This window comes from Pteropus alecto, unplaced genomic scaffold (assembly GCF_000325575.1).
Source record: "Pteropus alecto unplaced genomic scaffold, ASM32557v1 scaffold20, whole genome shotgun sequence".
NCBI lineage: Eukaryota > Metazoa > Chordata > Mammalia > Chiroptera > Pteropodidae > Pteropus > Pteropus alecto.
The window spans coordinates 20,956,261-20,980,138 of record NW_006436298.1 but is presented as its reverse complement, the minus strand read 5'-3'; the positions used below and the strand labels follow the sequence as shown (position 1 = coordinate 20,980,138).

The 23,878-nt window shown below is 33.5% G+C and overlaps 1 protein-coding gene across 1 annotated transcript in view; it reads right to left on the bottom strand.

Annotated features, from left to right (window-relative positions):
* Positions 1-23,878, bottom strand: part of ADGRV1 (adhesion G protein-coupled receptor V1) — a 469,718-nt gene that overhangs the window by 381,810 nt on the left and 64,030 nt on the right. Inside the window, 7 exon segments of the mRNA XM_015590540.2 lie at positions 337-476; positions 1,722-1,802; positions 4,616-4,745; positions 8,300-8,502; positions 9,443-9,623; positions 13,131-13,307; positions 21,838-22,211. Coding sequence (XP_015446026.2) covers positions 337-476; positions 1,722-1,802; positions 4,616-4,745; positions 8,300-8,502; positions 9,443-9,623; positions 13,131-13,307; positions 21,838-22,211 — 1,286 coding nt within the window.

The following is a 23,878-nucleotide window of genomic DNA, read 5'->3' as shown; positions in this document are numbered from 1 at the left end:
ACAAACAAGTCTCTGTTGTATCAAACCACTGAGATTTTGGAGACATTGTTACCACAGCCTATCTGAATTAATTAATATAAAAATCTATGTGGAACAGCTCCATTACATTCCTTACCGAGCCAGGAATCTTCAGAATCATAAGATGAATTTGCAAAACTAAATATAAAGACAAACACCAAATCACTATTCAATTATCAATTTGTATTGTTTATGCCACTAGGCTCATTCCTCTCTATCTAATAGAAAAAAACTAACATAAAGCACACCTTCATAATACAATAAAACAGTTTTGAAAGAACAATAGTATCTAGGACTGGAAGGGGAAAATGTACTCACATTTAATATAACAGTGCTGTATCCATCTTCTGGTTCAGTTCCGCTGACAAAGAGTGACTCGGGGCTAAATTCAAATACACCATGAGCATGGTCAGAGGCGGCAATTGTCACTAGAATTTGCGAAGCCACTCCTAGACTGGCTGCATGAATGTTTCAACAAATAGTAAGAAAATGTTAATCAGTAATTTACAAACCAAAGAAAAAGGCAGGGAACAATGTTTTGAAAAGAGTTATGCCATTCATTGAGTACTTCTAATCTGTTTCAGAAAGAAAGGCAGACACAAATGGTTGCCACACATATTCATGCTTTTTAGGACCTTTCTCTACTTTGGCATCAACATGATACACAAGTGCTGCATAAGCATTTGCAGATGAATAAGGAAAACTAGTTTTTCTTTTTCTTCTCTATGAAAGAGAACATTCTTCCACACAGAGTGTATAAGGAAAGTCTCCCACGACCTTTGCTGACCTTAGAAGAACATGAGCCAAATGACTCTTACCTTTATGAAACAGTAGCTTCCCTACAACTTTTGTCAATCTGACTGAACGGATTCTTGCTTTCCAAATGTGCATTAATTCTAGGCCTATTTTTCATTATATTATGATATTATAGATCTATCCTTCCTGGTCCCAAATGGTCCAATCTTATAACTAAAAAGATATAAAGATCTAAAGAAGTATTTTTTACCCTGAGAAGTCTGAGACTAAAATATAAAACCTGAGATTGTAAAAAAGGAGCATTTGAGGTTTAGAAAGAGTTCTCCCTTAAGAAACAAGCATACTACATATTCTCTCCTAATAAGAAAAAATATTTGAGGTAAAAAGCTGAATCATCTTTGTACATGAATCTACTTCAAAAAGCATCCTCTTTTCAATATTCCCTCCCATTAACTGGCAACTTATTCTCCCAGTTTATTTTCTTAATTACTTTTTCTCATTTGTTTTGATTAAATGCTACATCTAAAGACTCATGGTTCTTCTTGTAAAGAAAACCACATGGATGCATGTAACATGAAAATATAAATGTTCTATTTATCTCTTTTTAGGTATTCAAAGCTATATAAAATGTTTTTCAATAATCACTGTCCTAAATGATATGCGAACAAAATTCCTATTACAGTTAGAGTCAGGAAACCGCAGTAGCCTCCTACAGACAGGAGACTGAGCACTGGAGGCAGGCAAAGCCTTGATTCTGACTTGATCACTTCCTAGCTGGGTGAGTATAACATGGAGCAAATAATACTTCATAAAGTTGCTGTTATTATTAATGAGATTAAATATACAAAGGACCTGGACATAGTAGGATCAATAACGTCAGTATTGTTGTCTCTTAAAAAAAATTAAAATGTAGAAAAGTAAATAAAGGCTTTGGAATCGCTGCTTACCGCGTTTGTGAACAGTTGGAAGGAAGAATTCCATGTCCCCATCACCACTACCACTGCCATCAACCCTAAAGAGTCCAGTTACTTTACAAGGATAGACAGAGACACAACCCACACAACACACATTGACACAATGAGAAAAGTGAGAGCTCTTAAAATATCCAGTAGAGAGGAAAATACAGTAATATTCACCCAATGATATGTATTTTTGCACAAAAAATAGAATACTTTAAATGCTATAAGTATAACATTAGTTAAGCTACCAATTGCAAAAATTTCATTCATAGCTTCAGGAAATACTCCACGTAAGCTGTAATTGGTATTTTCCATTTCTGCCAATTTCATTTTAAATTTTCACTCAAACAGCAATGTAAACTGCTTTTAACATTTTTAATATTTAAAACATATATTTGTGTGTGTGTGTGTAAACATGCGCTTAATTCAAAATTAGGGAAATGTATCTAACATTTCCCTCTAGCCACACAAATTTCCACCATATTTACCATTCTTGGACTCGATCACCCTTTTGCAACTGACATTATGGAAAGAACCCTGGGCAAGCAGTCTCAAAATCTCTGCTTCAGCCCTGGCTGTGAAAGATGACGAGCTATAAAACCTTCAGCAAGTCACTAAGCCTCTTGGTACCTCACTTTTCTCACCTATAATAGGTGCGGCTTTTTATAGAACTGCTGTAAAGATCAAATAAATAACATTGCAAAAAATAAGGCACTTTAGCAAGATATAAGGACTATAATAAAAAGAAGTGGTTTTACCTTCACTTCCAATTCATCTTATCCCCCAACTACTATTTTGCCAAATGCTTGCGAACAGAGAAGAAAGGAAAGGCAATGGAAAAGAAGAGGAGTAGGATAAACAAGGCCACATTCACATGAATGTGTTTCTGCTGGCACCCCTGACTGGCATACTAGTTTAAGACATGCTCTGCTCTTCTGTCCCTTTCAACAGGACTGCGATATTCCAGGCATGAAAAATTGATGGCACACAAAACCTCAAATCATCTTAGAAATTTAAGAGGCAAATGGATTTCAGGAAATATCCAGTGCATGGCTTTGTCTCCATGTTATCCGCAAGTTGTAAGAAAGAGGGATGAAGTTCAACAGTAATGTACTCTGGCTAACATAAAGCATCTATTCAGGTGGCTATGTAATTTAGAATCAATTTTATAAACAGAAGAGTATGGAATAAGGGTTGCTCCCTTGACTCTCAGAAGAATTTAGCTCTACAAACTATTCCCCTTCTTAGGCAGTCCAAGGCCATGATTCAAGGAGTGGAGGCCAGTGTCTAAATCCCTTTACCTTCAATCTCAACTCACGTGGGGAGGCGGGAGGGGAACCAGATTCTCGGCCACTATTACTTACTAAGAAACTGCAAGACTGGTTTTTAAATCAGTACTCATGCCCAATTAATACATGGCAATGCATACTGTAGAGATATGGGAAGATATTTCTACATAAAATCACAAGTATCACTATGATCACAAGTATTTCTAAAGAATATTTGATGATCCTTATTAATCAATATTAGGTAATGATCACTAACATTTTCTCAGTTACTTAAGTATTTTTAGCTATAAATGATACAAATAACTTTTAAAATAATTTATAGTGACCTTGGATTAACAAAGTCCTGACACAAAAATAATGATTTGGGGATCTGAAGACATCTCTAAACTGAAGACAAGCAAAGGTATTATTACATGCCACCGCCAAACAGGTTTTCCAGCATATTTTTACTGTTATGCAGTCAACGAAACTGGTGTTGTTTAATACTTTCCCTGGCTTGTCCTCTTTTGCTTTCACCTGGGCTTTGGGAAGGAAAAAAATTGGGGGGAAATTTGAAATCCTATCCCAAAGTCTCACTACATCCTAAAACACAATATTTTTGTCCTATCCAATCTCTCTCCGTGCATGGTTTATATAGTACTATGACTTTCTTTACCAAAACATAAAGATCATATGACAATGGTTTTGTAATGGAAGAAAATGTCCTGATGAATGTCATATCAACTCTCAACTTCTTTCATGCATAAAGGTGATACGGTACATAGCATGTGTTCTATAATACCTCAGTAGCACCTGATAATCAAATGAATTTAATACTTCCGCAAAAAAACATATATAAATAGTCAACGTAAGTGGAATAAATAAAAATTTTAAGTAGCCTCTCTTTAATGCAGATGAGTTTGGCCATGAAATGAATTTTGACTCAAAAACCTTTGATAATCAGAGCTTTCTGAGTATCAGAATTGAGGATAAAGTATTGCTGACATCTTTCATTGATAATCCCTCATAATAGATTATCCAAAAGGACTAGTTTTTACCTGTGCTATACCTGGAGATAGCTTTAAAGGAGCTACTGTAAAAATTGGAAAAAGGAAGAACGGGGAGAGTTGATTTTAGGGGCACTGACTATGAATGACAACTTTAATTTAGTGATTCAGTATACCACTTCATCCTAAAAGCACATCTACTTTAGGAAAAGACCAATGAGTAATAAAAAGGAAAAAAAACACTGCAGTAGGTGGTGTCCTTATAATAAACATTAGAGATATTGACTCAGATTTCATCAAACCTCACAGGAAAAAGAATTTGTAAATAAAACTGAGTGGAACATTAACTTCTAAACTAATATTCTAAACTTATGTTGAGAGATGGAAATTTTCTTTTTACCAAAAAAGGAACGATCCATCAGATATTGTCCACCACATACCTTAAGCAATTATTAACATTCAGGCTGTTCTTTTCCAAAACTCTTAATTTGCTCACTTAAAAAAATGATACCATTAATTCAAAGGAATGCATTTCTTTAAAAGAATCTACAATCATCATACTGTGTGGACAAGCAAATATTTGATATTTTTGAGTCACCAATCTTACCTCCTCCCTCCAAGTTTAACAATTCAACTTTAAAAGACTTTTCCAATTCAGGGATAGAATTATCAGTGATGTTAACAGAAATATATTTATATCTTTCTCCTGGTTGAAATTCTAAGGTATCAGCAACACTCTGAAATACAAATAAAAGATTTAGTTATTAGATTATAATTATTCCATATATAAATGTGCAAAATGTGTTTACTATGTCCCAATTTATTATAAGTACTGAAACAGAAGAACATAAGTAAAATATAAAATTGAAAAAACTTAAGTAGATATGTACAGTGTTCAATATAAATTCCAAATAAATATTCTCCAACTAGCAATGCAGATAACATTTTTATTTCTCTTATTTGCCTACTGAGTAAAACATGTAGGCCAAGTAAATGAGAAATGTGAATAGGTGACATCCGCAAATTCTTAATAAATTAATTCAATGAGATGCACCAAATTCTCTTGAACAAGTATATTTTGAACTAATCAAATTATATCACTGAGCAATTTAAATACTGAGCACATAATAATAGCATTTTGATTCTGAGAATTTTTCCAAGCAATAATAAATACCAGTTCATTGGGCTTTAATCTTTCCTTGATTATACCTGAAATTGCAATTCAGAATACAGATTTTTCCATCGGAAAAGTTTGAATACTATAAGAAAAACAGTTATTTAAATTCAAAGTCTTAAGGCCCTTTTTCTCCTGTTATCTCTTATATAAGCATTTTCTCTTCAACGTATGAGCATAAATTTTAAAGTTGTTTACATTTTTTCTAGTGTTAGCTTATGTGGACAACTATGTATCATCTTGTTGAGCTTTTAATGACCTTAAAGCTAAACTGAGCAACCCAAGTACCAATTCACATAACCACTTATTTATTAACCTTTTTCGATATTTATCAAACACGTAGCATGTGCATGGCACCATTTTAGATACTTTAGATTCAAAAACAGCCAAGATAAATCTCTAGCTCTAGAATCAAGAACATTCCAGAAGAAATGTTAAGTATGTAATAAAATAATTCAATTAGAATAACAATTGTTTTAAAAGATATATAGTTAGCTCATGAAGGAAGTAATTAACTTCGTCTGTAGTATAGCTATCAATGGAGTAATTCTACAAGTCTTAACAGACATAACATGTGACTGTCTTAGGAAACCATTTTACTTGACTTTAGCAAAATCTTACACAACTGGCCGTTTCTTTTTCTGGATACATGTTCTTCTCTGGTATTCCATGATATCACATACTCCTGTTTTTACTACCTTTCCAGTTCATCCTTTTTAGTGTTCTTTGCCAATTTTTACATTCCCCTGTGACCTCTATAACTTACTGTTCATCAGATTCTCTGTAGTGTCTCTCCCTCTTTCCTCTCCCTCTCTTCAAGGCTATCATACTCTAAGCTTTTAATACCATTCATATACTCCCAACTCCCAAATTTCTATTTCTAACCTCTGATATCCAGACTTAAATATTAATACCTATTTCAAATTTTTCTTATAATTTCTGTCGGAATTTTAAATTCATGATGTTCCCTTAAAATCTATGCCTTATCCACAATCCTCTTCACAGCACTAAACTACAGAGAAATAAGTTGCTTATGTCAGGAATTAGGGAGTTACTTTTGACACCCTCTTTGCTTTATTTATCCTTCACAATAAACAATCCTCAAATCCTGTCATTTTAACTATTTATATTTCTTGTGCCCAACTACTTCTATTACCTGCCTAGTCCGAGATACTACATTCTCTCTTGCCTTGCTCCACAAAATTGACTCTTTACTAGTTTCTCTGCATCCAGAGTCTCTATCTTCTAAGCCATTCTCCAAGGTTCAGCCTAATGATCTTTTATAAATACACAACTTCTATTACTTCACGTTGTTTTTAAAATAAAAGCTACATAAGCATCTATAAGGCCTAGAATGAGCCAGCCCCTGCATATCTCCTCTTTTGTCACCAGACCTAGCTCTCCACATCCCAGGTGCTTTTTCCTACATTTGGGCCCTTTTACCATATAATTCATGCCATTTTACTAGTCCCAAGTAATTCTTCTCCCTTCATATAGTTTGCTGGTTTTTCCCTACTTAAACTTCACAGCTCTCAGCAGAGATATCATTTTCTCATAGACATCACAGACTAACCAGACTGTGTCAACACCTACCTCTCTCCCAGAGTTCCAACTTTGAACATTTCTCACAACTGTAATTCCGTCTTTAATTAGCTGTTTAATATTACTCAAGAACTGCAAGCAAACACCACCTGGATGGTGGGAATCACCTGATCTTGGTATGTGAGAATAAAGTTAAGAACAGTGATATGATTTTCAGTTGTCTCCTCTTCTATACATGATCCTTCCTGGCACCACCCCCTCCTTCCTCCTCCTAACATACCCATATACACATACTCACATACACAGCCTAAGAATTCTTAACTTGTGTCCTAACACAGACCAGAGATAGCTGAAGCATAGAGAAGTGGTGAAGGCAAAAGTTACCAGGTTTTCAGGGATAAGCAAAGGCAATGGTTCGAAGTGGTAACAAGTGACAAATAGGATGTTTCTGCCCCCATGAAAATCCTCAGAAACGTCTCCAAGGGTATTAGCTTTCCAACAGTCATGTAGGATGGGAACACAGTTCTTTTTTTATTGTTTCGTTCCGGTTATTAAAGAAAATGCTAATCCAATTGGAGAGTGGGAATGTCCAGACTACCTAGAAATTGAAGACTATCAATACAAGGACTTAGGTATTTCTTTAAGAAGATGCACAGAAGACACTACTAAGCCAAGCTGAGATGTCCTGTGGAATATGTTACATACTGAACTAGGTCAAGATACAATAAATGTCTGGAAAAGAAACAAGGAGTTTGAGAAAAAAGAAATCCAAGGAAACTTTGCTAACTGGAGTACAGCCAAAATTAACTGAATTCAATTAGCCAAGGTTTCTGGGATTTGGGAGGAAAAGGGTATACAAATTACTGAACACTGTACCATGGTGTGGACCTTATTAAAGAAAAAGATTCTTTGAGAAAACAAAACTATGAAAGGATATATAAAATACTTCTTGAGAAGTATAGCCAAGAAGAAATTATGAGCATTTGCTTAACATGAGTATTAGTGATAAGAATGGGATAGTGGTTATTGAGCATTACTAAACACGTACCATGTATAGTATGTGACACTTACAATGCTGCTGTCAATCCTCAGAGTGATTCTCTCTTACAGGTAAGGAAACTGAGGTTAGGAAAGATTGAGTTTCCCAAGGCCACACATTTAGAAGACCAGTTTAAACCAGTTCCAAATCCTAGGCTTTTTTTCTTTTTTCTTTTTTCTTTTTTTTTTTTTTGATGGAGGTAGACAAGAGGATTTAAAATGTATAAGAAACATAATTTTAAATATATCGTGTAAGAAACATAATTTTAAGTAATCTGATCAAAACCTATAATATTAAAATAAATAATACGAGTGAAGCCTATGACAAATATAAGGTACAAGAAATCAGTATTACAGCTATTTAAGTGTCAGGCTTCCAGGAACTGAAGTACTTTAATTTACATAAATTTAAAAAGCCATCAGTGCATATTTTCCTTGTTTAGTGTGTCCCAGGTACAGTGCCAAGTCTCTTCCAAGAGAAGGACTATGTCTGTTTTACAAGTGCAAATACCACTTCAGAAGGATTAAATGATTTACCTGGTAGTCTTCAGGGCTGAATGCTGTCAATGACACTGTTCTAAATTCCACCATAACCCTCCCCAGGAGTCCTTGTGCACGAACGATCAATAACCTAACTTCTCCATCTTCCTCCTGCACAGTGACCTGAGGAACACTGCTTGCGGGCAGGGTCATTGTGTCCTCAGGCTGAGGAGGCAGCCCTGTGGAGAACTGTAGCAAGCCTGGTAGATTCAAAGAGAGGCAGGGCATCATTCTTGACCCAATTATCTGTGGAAGAAATTCTTACTCATTTGAAACAATCTTGCACAATTATTTTAATCAACAGGATAATATTCTGGGGGCTTTCATTTAGAAAAGACTTTAGTGAAAGTCTAATTAACATGCTTTTGACAAAGAATATGTTCACTTTTTAGAATGCTAAAAATTAAAATGATAAATTTCCTCTTGTCTACCCTAAGAAAGATTTTTTTAACAGAAGTATCAATAAAAAGAATAGTGATGGGGTTTCAAGGTATATATTATCAAACTTTTGCTCATGTTTGACTCTCCAGAATTCATTCTTGAACTAAAGATTTGCAACATATTTTTAAAAATTTAACTATGAGTAAAAGATTCTCCTAGGTTTCCTACACAGACTTTTTAATAAATGTTCTTACTTTATTCCTACTAAAGAACTATTATTTTTCAATGCAGAAAACAGTCTCAGTTTTTAGGACAGATATCTGTAATAGTTCCCCAATTAAGAAAATTATCACTTTTCAGCGTAAGACAAAAAAGGAATCAATATAAACATACAGTAACAATGCCACTTCTCGAAGCTTAATAACATAAATTATAAAGTACTTTAATTAGATGTTAACATATGACACTAGGATAATTTTTAAAATAAAAAAATTTTTGATAGCCACAAATAGAAATACTTTTATTCATTTTAAATATTACTACATGTATTTTCAAAGTATATTATTAAACTTCAGAAACTGATCTTTACATTTTCCTTCATAAGCAATGCTTCTCAAAATGGCAGCTTAAAAGTTCAAGAGCTTAGAAGTGAGAGGGTCTAAAGTTCTACTTCAATCGTTTGCAAAAAGTCTCCTAAGAATTTCTTAACAGGACCAAGTACACCCAGAGAGGATTATTCTTGTGAAAGGGCTTGGTTACCATATGGATGATCACTCGCTTTGATGGTGATATCTGTCGTTTCCTTTTCAGGATCTATGCTTGCACCACTGGTGGGAGTTGAACCTAGTTTCCCATCTCCAGGAACTGCAGAAACCAGTGTCACACGGAAGTACTCATTAAGCTCAGGAATATCATCATCAAGAACATATATATTTAGGACCTATAAATATAAAAATCCAGAGTCATTAAGCAAGAGGCATATATAAATTATCACTTACCAAAAGAAAATTAAATAGCAATTATAGTATATTTAATTGAAGTTACTATTTAACATGACTGATTTCTATACCAACTTAAAACACTAAAATGTAGAGAGAGAGAGAGAAAGAGAGAGAGACAGAGACAGACGGGAAGAGAGAGTGATCTGAGGAATTAATTCTTTAAACAATAATGAGTGCTAAGTAGTAACACTTTGTCTAAAATTATCCCACTTGTATATTAACATACCATATATGATATTATACTAATATGATACATCATATATTCTTTGTATCAAACACCTCAGGGTACAGAGTTCCTAAATGAGGAACTGCATGTTATCAGAGGATGTGGTAGGGTAGTAAGAAAGGGCAATATATAAGTGTCTAGTTCCTCACTAAAGAAAGCCTGACAAACTTAGTAATAGCATTTTAAAAACTAGATTCACAACGGGCCTTAGAAGTCTGGCATAAGCAATATGTCCAAAAATATTATGAAAGGAAGTAGCAGTAACTCAGCCATACTCTACAAAATTTAAGTCAAAATTTGAAGTGAAAATTAATTTTTCCTTCCCTTATTAATTGAACAAGCATGTTTTGATTTCTACAATGTGACAGAGTTGGAAAGGGCCCCAGTCCCTAAGAGGCTGACAGTCTATTGTAGGAGAGAAATCTATAGGAAAAAAAAAAAAAACCATTCAAAATGCAATGTAAACATGTCATAATATAGTTATGTACAAAATAAACTGAGAAAGGAACAACTCTACCTGGTAAAGGTTTTACAACAGACATGTTTGAAGCAAATCTTAAAGAATTAGTTTCAGTTGTAAATGACAATGGCAAAGGATATTCCAAATAAAAGAAAAACACCGGTAAAGGCACAAGGGCATGAAAGAACTGCAATTAGATCACCAAGGCTGGAGTGAAAGATACAGGTGGATAATCAGGAGTCAGATCATAAGGACTTTTTATGCTATCATTAAAAAATAGACTTTATACCACAAGGAATGGAATGAAATTAAAGAACTATAAACAAGAGATTGACAAAATAAGTAACATGAATAAGTAACATGGTAGAATGTAAATGAGTGAACAGAGCAAGAAAGGATACAAGGAGTTGAGTTAGGAAGTGACGGATTAGAAATCAGATTCTGAACTAGTGCAGTGCCAATGGAGATAAAGAAAAATAGAGAAGCCCAAGGTCTTGATGACTCTACTTAGTATAGAAAGTGAGGCTAGGAAGGAATGAAGGATGACTTCCTGGTTTTTCCTAGAAAGGAAGGTAAGAACAGTTGGAAAACAAGTTCTAACTTCAAAGGCAATCTCCGAAGCACTAATCAATGGGCCTAAAACCATTTGGAGGACTTTTTCTTAAATGTAGATTTCTAGAGATTTTGATCCAGTAGGTCCAAGGTAGAATCTGAATTTGGTTTTAATGTTAATTTTTAATTAAGAAAATAATACATGGCATGGTCAATGTGCTCAGAGTAGTATAAAAATGACACCTACTACCTAAATCCTGTCACTGCTCTTAAACTAAAGGGAACAATAAGTAATATGAAGATTTCAGATGTCTTGCCTCTAGAAAGCTGACAAATGTTGCTGTGAAAAGCAACACCAAAACATTAAGATACACATTAAAATTGAACCAATAAATATTTTTAAAGTGTTGAAGCATATCAAAGTAATCGTTCATTTTAGTGAATAAAAGAGTTTGAAACTGAAGACTCTATCGAGGTAAAAAATAAATGTAGTTTACATGACAAGTCAGTACACAAAACAATATTTACCTTTACTAAATGTTATATATTCTGCTATTTTCTATTCTATTTTTAAAATCTTGGTCATAACTCACTAAATTGACTTTTAAAAAAACTTGAAAAATACATTTCCATTGTACTTTCCTGTACTGCAGAGAAACACACACACACACATACACACACACACTTTGCAGACTACCTTACAACTAAGTTTCTCAGTGTGATTTAAGTATATTCAGTTAGATAGACTCTCCAGTGATCTGGAAGGCAGTAATGAAGTGGAAGCCACATTAGTGCTGTTCATGATAGAGAGCACAACAGATATCTCTGCATCCAGTTATTGGCTTTGTTAGATGGAGAGGCTAATATAGATCTAGCAGGAATAGCGCTATAAACCAACCCCACTATTCAATCTTATTACTGTTACTTTAAAGGTCAATTATTTTCTTAATTAAAAAAATTATAAAAGAAAGTATTAATTTTCTTAATAAGATTCATTTAATATTAAATACTTCTTTACAGGAGCATATACGACCATTTTCTTGGCCAAAATTTTATTAATTCTTATCTTTTCCAAAATGTATATGCACCCACTTATAAAACAATGGCTTCTGGTTATATATTTATTTCATAGTTGGTAAATCTTCTAAGGGAAAAATTGAGGGATCAACTTTATTTTCCAAGTAGGAACATTAAGAAATTTCCACATGCTATCCTTACTATTTGATAAGAGAAAGCTTTAAATCCAAAAAAGGAGTAAAAAACATCAGAATAAAATAGTCTTTTAAATAGCCTTATGAAAACTTACTTGTTGTCCTAATTTTCCTCATTTTACTGGAGACGAGTAAAACAGTTATCATGGATTTATTTGCAGACTGCTAGGGAACTTTTGTTCTAAACTATTTAATTTGTTCCCTTCTTCCCGAAAATTATCAATATTTGATCACTCTTTTTTAGCTTTAACTCTTTAAATCTTAAGAACATTTCAAAATCTACCCTCGATTTTATTTTTTTCAACGAATGAACTAATTCCTAAATCGGTGAGAAATTTCCTCAAAGATTGTAATTGCAAGCCTGAAGTTATTTTACTATTTATCCCTGATGACCTATTAGCTATTTCCTTTTTTAATAAAAAAAACATATGAAGATGAACAGTCCAACATGATAGACAAAAAGAATGTAAAAAATTCTGATGTAGGAGGAGGTCTCATCCCAATTTCACTTACAAAGATTCATTTATTTCTGCAGCATCTATTTAGAAACGAGATCACAGTTTATGAAAAATTTTTGATAAAACAGGAGATCATTTGTACTTTCAAAACAAACAAACAAAAAATACCTCGTTTTTCCAAATTTGAAAATGAGATTATAGTTATAGAATTTCTCATTGGCTGACTAAAAGGGTACCACTAAGAACTCTGCAGTTTCCCATTGTATCAGTAAAACAAAAAACCCACAATAATAAATCTCCAAGCTATATCATTTTTATTACATTGGGATTAAAGAACAAGTAAGACTATAACACACAACATTGAAAATCCTGTTTTTTGTACTATAAATACAAAAATATTTTATAACATGATATATACTTAATCACCTAAATTTTTTAAATTGCTTAAATAGCAAGAAGCTGCATATAAATTACAGAACAAACAGATCAGAGAAAGCTTTCTAGGAGGCTTTCAAAGAAACAAAGAAGGTAGGGTTTACCTCTGATCTCTGCCAAGGAAGGAATGTGATAGTTCCACTGGCATTAGCAAAATCATCAACAAGGTAATTAATGCCATCAGATTCGATCTGTGAGATGGTGTAAAAAACCTGCACATAATCCAGAGCTCCTCTGGTTCGCTCCACCACACATGAAATGGTAGATCCCTCCTCTGCAATCTGAAATTGAATATAAATTATTTATAAGCATATTCTAATTGAAATCAGTGATAAAATTACAATGCTATCATGAAATCCTTTTACAAAACCTTAATTCTATAAATTTTGACCACTCTAAAAAGGCTTTACATTCCTCCAGATATATTTTTGACTACTAAACAATATTTATAACCATTCATTTTTCTCTAATTCTTTTACAGGGATAAATAAAGCAAAATGAATGAAAAGTGACCAAGTAGTTGTTCAGTGGAGATCTCACTGTATCTGCTGGTGGACACCACCAGACCCAGCCAGAACTCGAACTTCTAATCCAGTGGAGCCTAAAGCATGGGAGCAGGAAACAAATTCTGGCAGTGAGCCAGTGAGAGTAATGGCGATAGAGCCAGTTTAAGTTTTATCTCTTGCTTCCTGAGCCCATATGGTCTAGTTATTGGGGACACAGAACCAGATATCAGCCACTGGATACACATACTGGATCCTGGAGGACAACACCCCAACCCTACGAGCTGGCACCTCAGCTAAGTCTTTATCAAGCCATTCCATTGTTGTACTAGGCCAGCTGTTATAGGTGATGTGATATATGGTAAGTGGAATCTGTGCCCATTGTTATACCTCCTTCACATAAAACAAATCCCTGTGGAGTACTGTGATGCAGGTTCTCCATAGATACAACAAGCATTCTTCAGTCTTCAGATGATGGTTTGGCAGAAGTACTAAGTAGATAAACTCATTAGCTAAAGTATTAATTCCAATAATAATGAGTTGCTCTCCCCTTCTGAAGTAAAAGGGCCTGATGGGGATCAATCTACCACTTAACTCATTGAAAAGTGCTTAGTCTTTGTTACTTGCTATTGACATCAGAAGCAACAGTTGCTAGATTAGTCTTGATAAGAAGAAGCTCATGTCCTCAGGCCCATACCTCGCCTCAGGCCCTGCCATCACTCTTTTAATGGCATTGTGGTGGTGGAGTAGAGTCTGCTGACAGCCAATCAATGCATCATCCTAACTTCCTGGTTGTGGAGAGCCTTTTGGGAAATGCCCCTCATACATAGTACCTACTCTCAGTGGTCTATTCACATTACACTTTCTTGTCTCTAGTCTTGATTCTCCCAAGACCCTGACCAATCTACTACATCATTAGTACTGCTCAGAGATATGGGTATTTTCATACTTCAGACCATTTCTCCCTTCACACAAGATGAATAGCTAAGTGGTCTGTTCATAACTCTGCCCTTGTCCTTCAGAGCTACTCCTGAATAAAGCAGTAGAGTGATGGTGGCCCACGTTCAGCAAGCACCAACAGATAAGCTGAGTCACGCATGATAGGCAGCAGGCTTGCTTTGAAGGAGGCTTGATTTTTGCTCTTCCATCAGTTAGTAACAGGTTTTCTGTTAAAGGCCAAAGAGCTTAGTTTTAAATATGTCCAGTTTGAAATATCTATACAAGATATGTGCCAAGTATGCAACTGGAGAAATGAGTCTGGAATTTTAGAGAGGCCAAGATTAACATAAATTTGGGAGGCATCAATATATAAATGGTATTTAAGCCCATATACAAACGGCATGTAAATATAGAATTATATAAATGGTTTTTAAAGACTAGATGAGATGACAAGGGAAATAAGTATAGACGAAGAGAAGAGGATCGAATACAATCAGCTCTGCTCTAACATTGGTTTTGAAATTATAAAATTGTTCCAACACAACTGATACATCAGAGAGCATTTTTAACACAACATGGATTTCACATTTGCTTATTTGTGATTTCATCCACAAGAAACATGGTAAACAGGAGAAAACTGTACCCACTTGAAACAAGCCATGTAGAAATACATAAACACACACACTCCTCAAACATCTACCAACTACCTCAGCTCAAGACATGTGTTACCATCCACTCTTATCTGTACCTAATGTGACGATTTTCCTTTTGATTTCAGATAACCCTCCTTCTATCACTTAACAATAATTCAAAAGCTGTGATTCCTCTGATATCCACTTCTACAAGCAAACTTGAGGATTTTTTCAAGGTATATGACAGGTATATTATAGTATTTAAGTACTGAACATTATTGTATAAGTCTTTTTTATTAGGTTCCTATCTCACTTTTTACATGTCACTGACCAAGTTTTTGAGTAGTGTTATTCTAACCCAAATTTCCCATAAATACTTTGCTTTTAATTATGTAATTTGGCATAATATGGGATTTTTAGAAACCTATTTATCACATTATGGCAGAACTGACTGTTTTTATAGGTGGGGCCCTCCAACTCTAAGAGGCTGAAGAAAAAGAGGCTTAGAGACCTAGGTGCTCAAAACAGCATCTCATTTAATTTCCACCTAGGCATCTATATCATCATTTTCATCACAGCTAATTGGTACACAAGCAAATGTGGGGGGAAAAGAGTATGGATTTAAGGTCAAATGGTCCTGAGTTTCTTCATTTTGAAAAGTTAAATTAAAAAAACATTAATCTCAACTTGTGGATATTTGACTTTCCTCTTTTTAGCAAGATGCATGGGTTAAATCGATCCAAATGTATACCCAAGAATCCATGATGTTTCCTTACAGCTTTTTACCAAGTCAGTAAGCATTACCATGCAGGACTTCTGCATTACCATGCAGAAGCCTTTTGCTTAAAGGAATCATATGGGGAAAGTTATATAACCACACTTTCATTTAGAAAAGTCTTCAACAAAATTTGTCACCCACCATTTTCAGTTTTACAAAGGAAAAAAAAGACTATATTTAATACAACTTGTGCCAATATGTGATATACATCAAAATTTCATAAAAAATTTAATGAATCAATAATTTATACAATAAACTCTGTGAAGTTCCATTTAGGGAAGAAACTTCAAATGTCAAGGGTCCATATAAAAACCAGGTAAGGATGCTTAGTAAAAATCCACGTTTCATACTTACGAATTTATGGAGAAATGACATAATGCCTGAGATTTGCTTTAATAATTACTTCAGCCAAAAAAAATCAAACAACATTGGCAAAAGGCTGATAAATTCTGAAGCTAAGTGATGAGTCACTGGGGTCCATTACTCTATTTTCTCTATTTTATGTATGTATGAAATTTTTCATTTTAAAATAGTTTAAAAATTCAGCTTTTTCTTTCCCATCCCATCCTCCTGCCAGAGATTGTTTCAATAATGGGATCGTGAATAAGGAATGGTATCCAGAAATAAGAATATTTTTGACCAAGCCTGTCCAATTTAGGAAATATTGGACCAGAGGATGAAATGAATACCAGAAGATGATCAAAATGTAGAGAATACATCATTAAAAGACCTTTTTTTTTTTTTACTATTAAAATATTCATCTAATTGACTTTAGAATCGTGATACAAGCAAATGTTTAGGCCAGTATATGAAGGAGCATAACATCAAATAATAATCATCGAAACCATCATCACTACGCTTTTCACAAGAAATAGTAGCCACTACAGTTTTCTCTTTTGAGTCAGGAATTTGCTAAATCTTCAGATCAACAGAAGAGTAATTACAAAGGTTAACAATGAGAAGAGTTCTTGAAATAGATATTCCAAGAAAAAAAGATGTATGGTTCTGAACCATAAATTGGCTTTCTCTATTAAAATAGAAGATTAAAGCTAAACACTTGCACATCCAATTAATTTTTTATTTTGTTTCATGCTTGGGTAATGATCTGTGATATCAGATTATATCAACATCACTTATCTCTAAAGGAATCTATTCACATAACATATGGCAGGCACTTAAAACCAAACAGTCCAAGCTAAATAATATTCTCATTTTTACAAAAATACTCTCAAAATGTCTCTAAATTTATTCTTAGGCTGTGAGTTTATAAATATAAAACATATTCCAAGTATTAGTTATAAAAGTAAAATAATGAGAATAGCAAGTTCTATCAATTATTTTGAAAAGCAATATCATTACATAATTATGTGTTATATAAGATTGCAGGACATACAGAAACAGAGCTAAAACAAGGTAGAGAGAAAATAACTTAAAAAGTACATGGAATAACAAAATATGGGAAGACAACAAGAGAGTGTGGTTACTGGGCTATCGAGCCAATAAAAATCAGTCATCCTTTCTATATAGATCCTGTTTGGGATCCAAAGAACTATCTGGGGGCCCTATCGGGGCTCTAAACTACACACAGGTCTAGTCATTCTTTCAATTGCCATTTATTAAGAATCTCCTATTTTCTAGAGCATAGTGTTCCTTGTTAGGGAGGGCAAATTAGAAAATAATTACCTCTTTCAATATGCTAAGTAGTATGTCATATTCCACATATTTTCAATATTTATTTAACATGTGATTATGCTTCCATTTTAATCTTAATATTACTTTGTCATATAAATCTATAAAAAATGTAAAATCATAACATAACTCAGAAGTCTTTAAAGAATTTCTATTGCCTCCAGTATTTTCAAAGGGATAAGAAAAAAGTTAACTTTCCAATGTCACTGCAACACAATGTAGAATAATCTACAGAAGTGACAATGATTTTTATTTCTGAAAATGAAGCAAATAACCATAAAATTTAAACTCTGAAGACAAATTCTAGGCATAGACTGAACAAGCAGTTCTCAAATATTTTAGTTTCAGGACTCCAAAACACTCATAAAAATTAAGAACCCCAGGGAGTTTTTTGCTCATGTTGGTGAAATCTGCTGATACTTACCATTTTACAAATGAAAATTGAAAAAAAATTAAATATTGATATATTATCTCATTTTAAAACATCAGTAATAAATTCAATACATGCTAACATAAGCAACATATTTTGAGAAATAATATTTTGTAAACCAAAAAAAATTAGTAATAAGGAAGCATTGTTTTATATTTTTATAAATCTTTAATTCCTAGCTTAATAAAGCTAGATTTTCATATTTCTTTTTACAATCAATTTCTGTGTTGCTATTTGTTATTTTGAAGTATATAAAGAATATCCAGCCTCATATAAATATATAACTGGAAAAGGAGGAGTGTTTTAATAGTCTTTTCAGATAGTTGTGGGTATTCTTCCTCAATACTATAACCAAAATTTGACAAGTGGTAGGTTTTTACAGTTGAGTTGCAATGTGGAATCATACTCTAATACATTAAACTCCATTGGTCTACTTTGTGTTTTGAATCCATCTTTGACCCATGTTTAATTTGTAATATTATGCATCAATTATTTAGAAAATATTGGTTCACTTAGTTATATAGATCTTCCAAATGTTGACACAATTCATTATACAAAATAAAGAAATTGCACTTGCTAATATTATCAAGGCACTTGCTAATATCATCAATCTCTCTGAAAAATCTTTAAGTATTGGGAAATAGTCAAACTCACCTTGGCAGGTAAAAATGTTCTAAAATTCTAATTTTTATGTGAAAGCTCAAATTTTTACCATTGTCAAGAAGTATCTACCATCAGTTATCTTCCTTCTAGTCACTGACTCACTTCATTCATTTCATGAAAATGTCAGATACCCAAGTCCAAATAACTAAAATTTGTTATTTTTTCAAGTAAAAATGGTGTTCCATGAAAAAAGCAGCTAATTCAGCTCACAACTCAATATCTGTATAAGCACTTTTTTTTCAAGGCAACTATCATGTTTTGTTAATGCAGCAAAAGTATTTTATTTATGTTTCTCATTTTGTGACATGAAATATTAAAAAGACAGGGATTCAAGGTTCAAGATTTTATCAAATTAATATTCTGTACTTCTTCGTCAAAGATATTAAGTGAGATTTGCACCTTTTAAACTACAGGCATGTGGAGAAAAGACAATAACTGCTACAGTTTGGTGCTACCACCCTAATTCACACAAAGGCACTAGCAGCCAGCCGTTTTGACAACCATTGTTTTTGTGTGTGACTGTCAAAATAAAAAAGACATCTTAGTATATTATAAAATTAGGGTTGAGCTTTGTAGAACTCCAGAACATCTCAAGAACCCCCAGAGGTCCTTGGGCTACACTTTGAGAACTTCAGTATTCAATAAATAATATTATTGATGATGATAAAAATATTTCATATTACTGGCTTCAAATGACACCAAGATGATAGTTAAGAGTTCTCTACTTCTATTCTTAACAGTTTCAGAAATGAAAATTTGGTATTATTCCTGACAATCAAATTCCAGTGTTTGATCTTTCAGACTCAACAACACTTTTGCTCTATTAACCATCTAAGCTTTACTCTTTTCAATACACATATACTCTATTTCTCTTATGTGAGCCTAGAGAATAACCAATCATGTTTTCTTTTTCTTTCTAGCAGTTGTAATAATATAGGTGTCGTGGCCTACTTAGGGAAGTTCTCTCTTCTGTAATCAAAGGCTTGACTGGCCCCATTCAAGTTCTGAGATTTTTGAGAACAGTCAAAGTTACATACCTAGGTGAAGCTAAACCACCACCAAAACAATTTAGCGATGGAACTTGGAAGACAAGCCAGCATTGAAAACTTACTATAATGGCCCAGAAAACCAGAGAAATACTCAAAAACTATTCCTCATTTTAGGCAGGTTTTTAAAACCTATGGGTTTTTTTTTTTTTTTTTTTTTTTTTTTTTTTTTTTTTTTTTTTTTTTTTTTTTTTTTTTTTTTCAGTTTGGTTGTTCACGCAGTTTAACTAAATCTAAACATGTTTGAAATTTCAGCTATGAGTTTTTTTTATGTTGATATTAAAATACATTCATAACTTCAACAAAGATTTATTGAGTACCTACTATACTCCATTCTAGGTGCTAGAGATACAATAATGAACTGTAAGATCTTATTATACTTAGAGCTCTTTCATCTTTGTGGTAGAAAGGGGAAGCCAGTAAATAAATAGGTATAAATAACAAAGGTAATTTAAGAGTGGGATCAATGCTACAAAAAAAAGTATAACTTGGTGAAGGAATGGAAAGTGATCAGTTGGAAGAAGGCGGGGATCACTTTAAGAAAGAAAGTCTTCACTGAAGAGATGCGTTTGGAGCTGAGACTTATACAACTAATTTTGAAGATATGGAATAAGAGTGCTCCAGATAGAAAGGCTAGGGTGTACTGATGCCCTGACATAAGAACTGAAACAAGGCAAGTCTGACTGAAACACACAAGAGAAGAAATACACAAGAAGTCCGAGTCATAGGCAGGTGCCAGGTTGTGAAAGGAACTGAAGGAAAGCTGGTTTTACATAGGAATATAATGGCCCGCACACTCTGATGGAAGCCACCTGTCTTTTTAAAAATACAGGTGATGATATTAAAGATATGAGGGAAAGACAACAGGTTAGAAGTCACAAAACATAGGTTTAAATTCTCATTCTTCCCATTGTATCTTAGGAGCAAATAAAAAAAAAGAGAGAGAGAGGGGAAAATATTTCTAAAGTCCTATTAACTGCCAAGCTTTGAACCTGGTATTTGATCCTGTCTCATTTAATTCAACATAGGTTATTTTCTCAGGTTCCTTAGTCTCGGTTGCTAACCTTATAAAATGGAGAGAATAATACTATTTTTGCAGTATGTTATGGACTGTCAGAAAGGTGTATAAAAAATCTTAACATGTAAAGTTCTTTGATGACTGAATAGTTAAAGGCACTATCATTATAAATAAACATTTATTTTTTAAGTTACAGATTTACATGACATTTGTCCCCCTGCTCTAGGATATTTTATTGATAGTTCAGAAAAAGACAACTATTTAAAGATCTCTCAAAATTGTCACCGAACCATAAAGCTAAGAGGCGCAATAAGACATTCCACAGAGTCAGGCACCCCAATCTGAACAACAGTGAAGCCTACAACCCACATATATTTCCAAGCTCTAACCATTCATGTTTTTTCTTAACCATTTCACTTTGCATATATACCCTGTAAGAATCGACTTGCAAAGGGAAAGGTTCTCTTGTTCTTTGGCATCTTTTCATAGACACTGAGCTGTTGCTGTCACACAAGACACCTTTGAAGTAGTTTCATGAGATCTCACATTACTGAACAGGAAACCAAGATGATTACGAATCTTTGAAAACTTGGAAAGAACTGATAAGGATAGTAAAACAGCCTAATGAATTGAGCTGGCCAAGAAGGTTGATAAGAAAGGCATTTATATCCAACAGGGAAGAATGTTGTAACTAACTACTTAAGTACTTTTCACATATGAGGAAAAAAAAAAACATATTTTAATAAAGTTTCAACTGCAATTATTCATAGAAGCGTTCAATATATATTATTTATTAATGTGGTATCCAAATAGTAGCTAAAAAGTAAATTACATGAAGAGTATAATTATACATTCTGTGAAGTGCATTAACTTTAAAGATAACTGCTAAAGTTTCATTTGCCAACTTATTACTTCTATCAGCTTATTAAGCTTTTGATTCATATTGTGAACTTATAAGAGCAAAGACCTTATAATTTACATTTGTAACCACTGGCTCTAGCATACTTCTGGGCTTAGAGTAGACAGATATTCAAGCAATCTTGCCAAATGAAAGAAATAAACCCACCTACAATGAATTTTCTAACTCCAAAATTCTCCAAGGTCATTACTTACCTCTGGTATACAAGTTCCTGTGAAACCAAACAAGCCATTGGCATTGTCACTTTTTTGTACTATTAATCTTGCCGTAGTATTCTCTTCAGAAATACGAGCTCCTCCATAAACAGAGACTAGTTTAAGGATGAATAACTCTTCTCCTTCCTCTTCATTGTCATCTCTTGCAGAAATAATAAATGATTTGTTAATTTCTCCCTGTCTGAACTCCAGATATCCAGAAACCGGGTGTATGTCACTCTTTGCTGGCATAGCATGAAGTTCGTAAATTTCTTCAAGGGTCAGTTTCTGCTCATAGAATCTCACATCCTGCATCAGACCTGTAAATCTGTCATTGCCATTAATTCCTGCCCCGATTCTCAGTACTCCAGGACCTGAAATTAGAGATGGGTTTAAATGCTGCAATACCTACAACTATCCTGTCCTAAATTATAAGTGTGATTCAGGAAGGACTGGAATAATTTTTTAAAAGGTTATTTCTGTTATGATGAAAAATGAAGTCAGTACGGTAATCATTAGGATTTAACATATTTTGTACTAATGGATATTTTATACATGTGTATGTATGTGTGTATATGTATATATGTGTGCATGTATATATGCATTTATATTTGAACAGACATTTCTTTTAGGAAATATTAAAATTTCCTTTTACATCTAAGAATAGAATGATTCGATTCAGTCACAATTTTAAAACTTTAGTATTACTATTCTTTGAAAACCTCAAGGCTTCATCTGTTAGAATTTTATCTTGATTTTTATAAAGTCATAAAAATAAATAAACAAACAAACAAAGTCGTGAGAATTCAGGAAAAAAAGTTTTGTGGGTCAAAGGTGATAACATCATGCAGCCCAATTATCAATAACAACTCTTTTTAGGAATTCACCAATTCTTATTTCTTCTTTACTTATTTCCTCTCCAGTAACTCGACTAAGATAGTTTTGTAAGATGAGAGCTTGGTGGTGATTTAGGGAAAATATACAAGTAATATTTCTTATCAATATCATCAACCAAGGCAGTTTTACAAGTCATTACCCAGACAGTGCTTTTGGGGTTGTTGCAAGTATCTTGCACTGTCCCATGCCTTCTCCAGTGGTTCTGAACTGACTACATAGCAATGAGAGTAAAATATCTACAATAGGCAAAAATATGGATGAACCTCATACACAAGAGTGAGCAAAAGAAGCCAGACACTCAAGTGTAAACACTGCTCAATTCTATTTACATAAATTAAAAAACAGGAAAAGCTAGTCTTACACTCTTAGAAATGGCAATAGTAGGTGGGGATGGTGAGTTAATAGCTGGAAAAGAGTCAAAAGGGGTTTCTGGAATGATGCTTCTTGATCTGGGGGCTGATTACATGTGTGCTGAAACATGAATTTAAAGTTTTAAAAAATTCATCTACCTGTACACTTATGTACACTTTTATATAGTTTATTATCTATAACATATACTATATTTCATTAATAACTTGAAAAATACATATACATTTTCAAATTACAAAAACAATATAAGTTCCTTGCAATAAGCTAAACAGAGAAAAGAAACACGAGGTCTCAGGTCCCCCAGGCTTTCCCATTCTCTTTCTACTACCATGCTATCACCAAAGGAATCAATGTTAACAGATATGTTTATAACACAATCAAAAGGTGAATTACTTAATGCCACACAGTGCTGTAAGCATAAGTGTTGGGGTTGAAATCTGTAGTGTGTGCATGTTTTTTCTTTTATCCATTTTTTTTCCCCACTAGGAAAAAAAAAGACAACCAGATATCTAATGTAGGAAGTTCAAAACAAAAATATCCCATTAAGCTATAACCATATAAGTTCTGTTCTACTTTCTTACTAAATAAAAAAAACAGAATCAAATCATAGGATAGAGGGGCTGGAAGGGAAGTGGTGATTATAGTGGAGATAACCAATACTGGTATATAAACATGCAAATATGTTTCTCCAGGAAACAGCATAGATCCAGCTTAAAAACAAAGATTATCTCTTCAAAGCACTCCACAGAATTCACCAGTTTACTCCTGATACTAT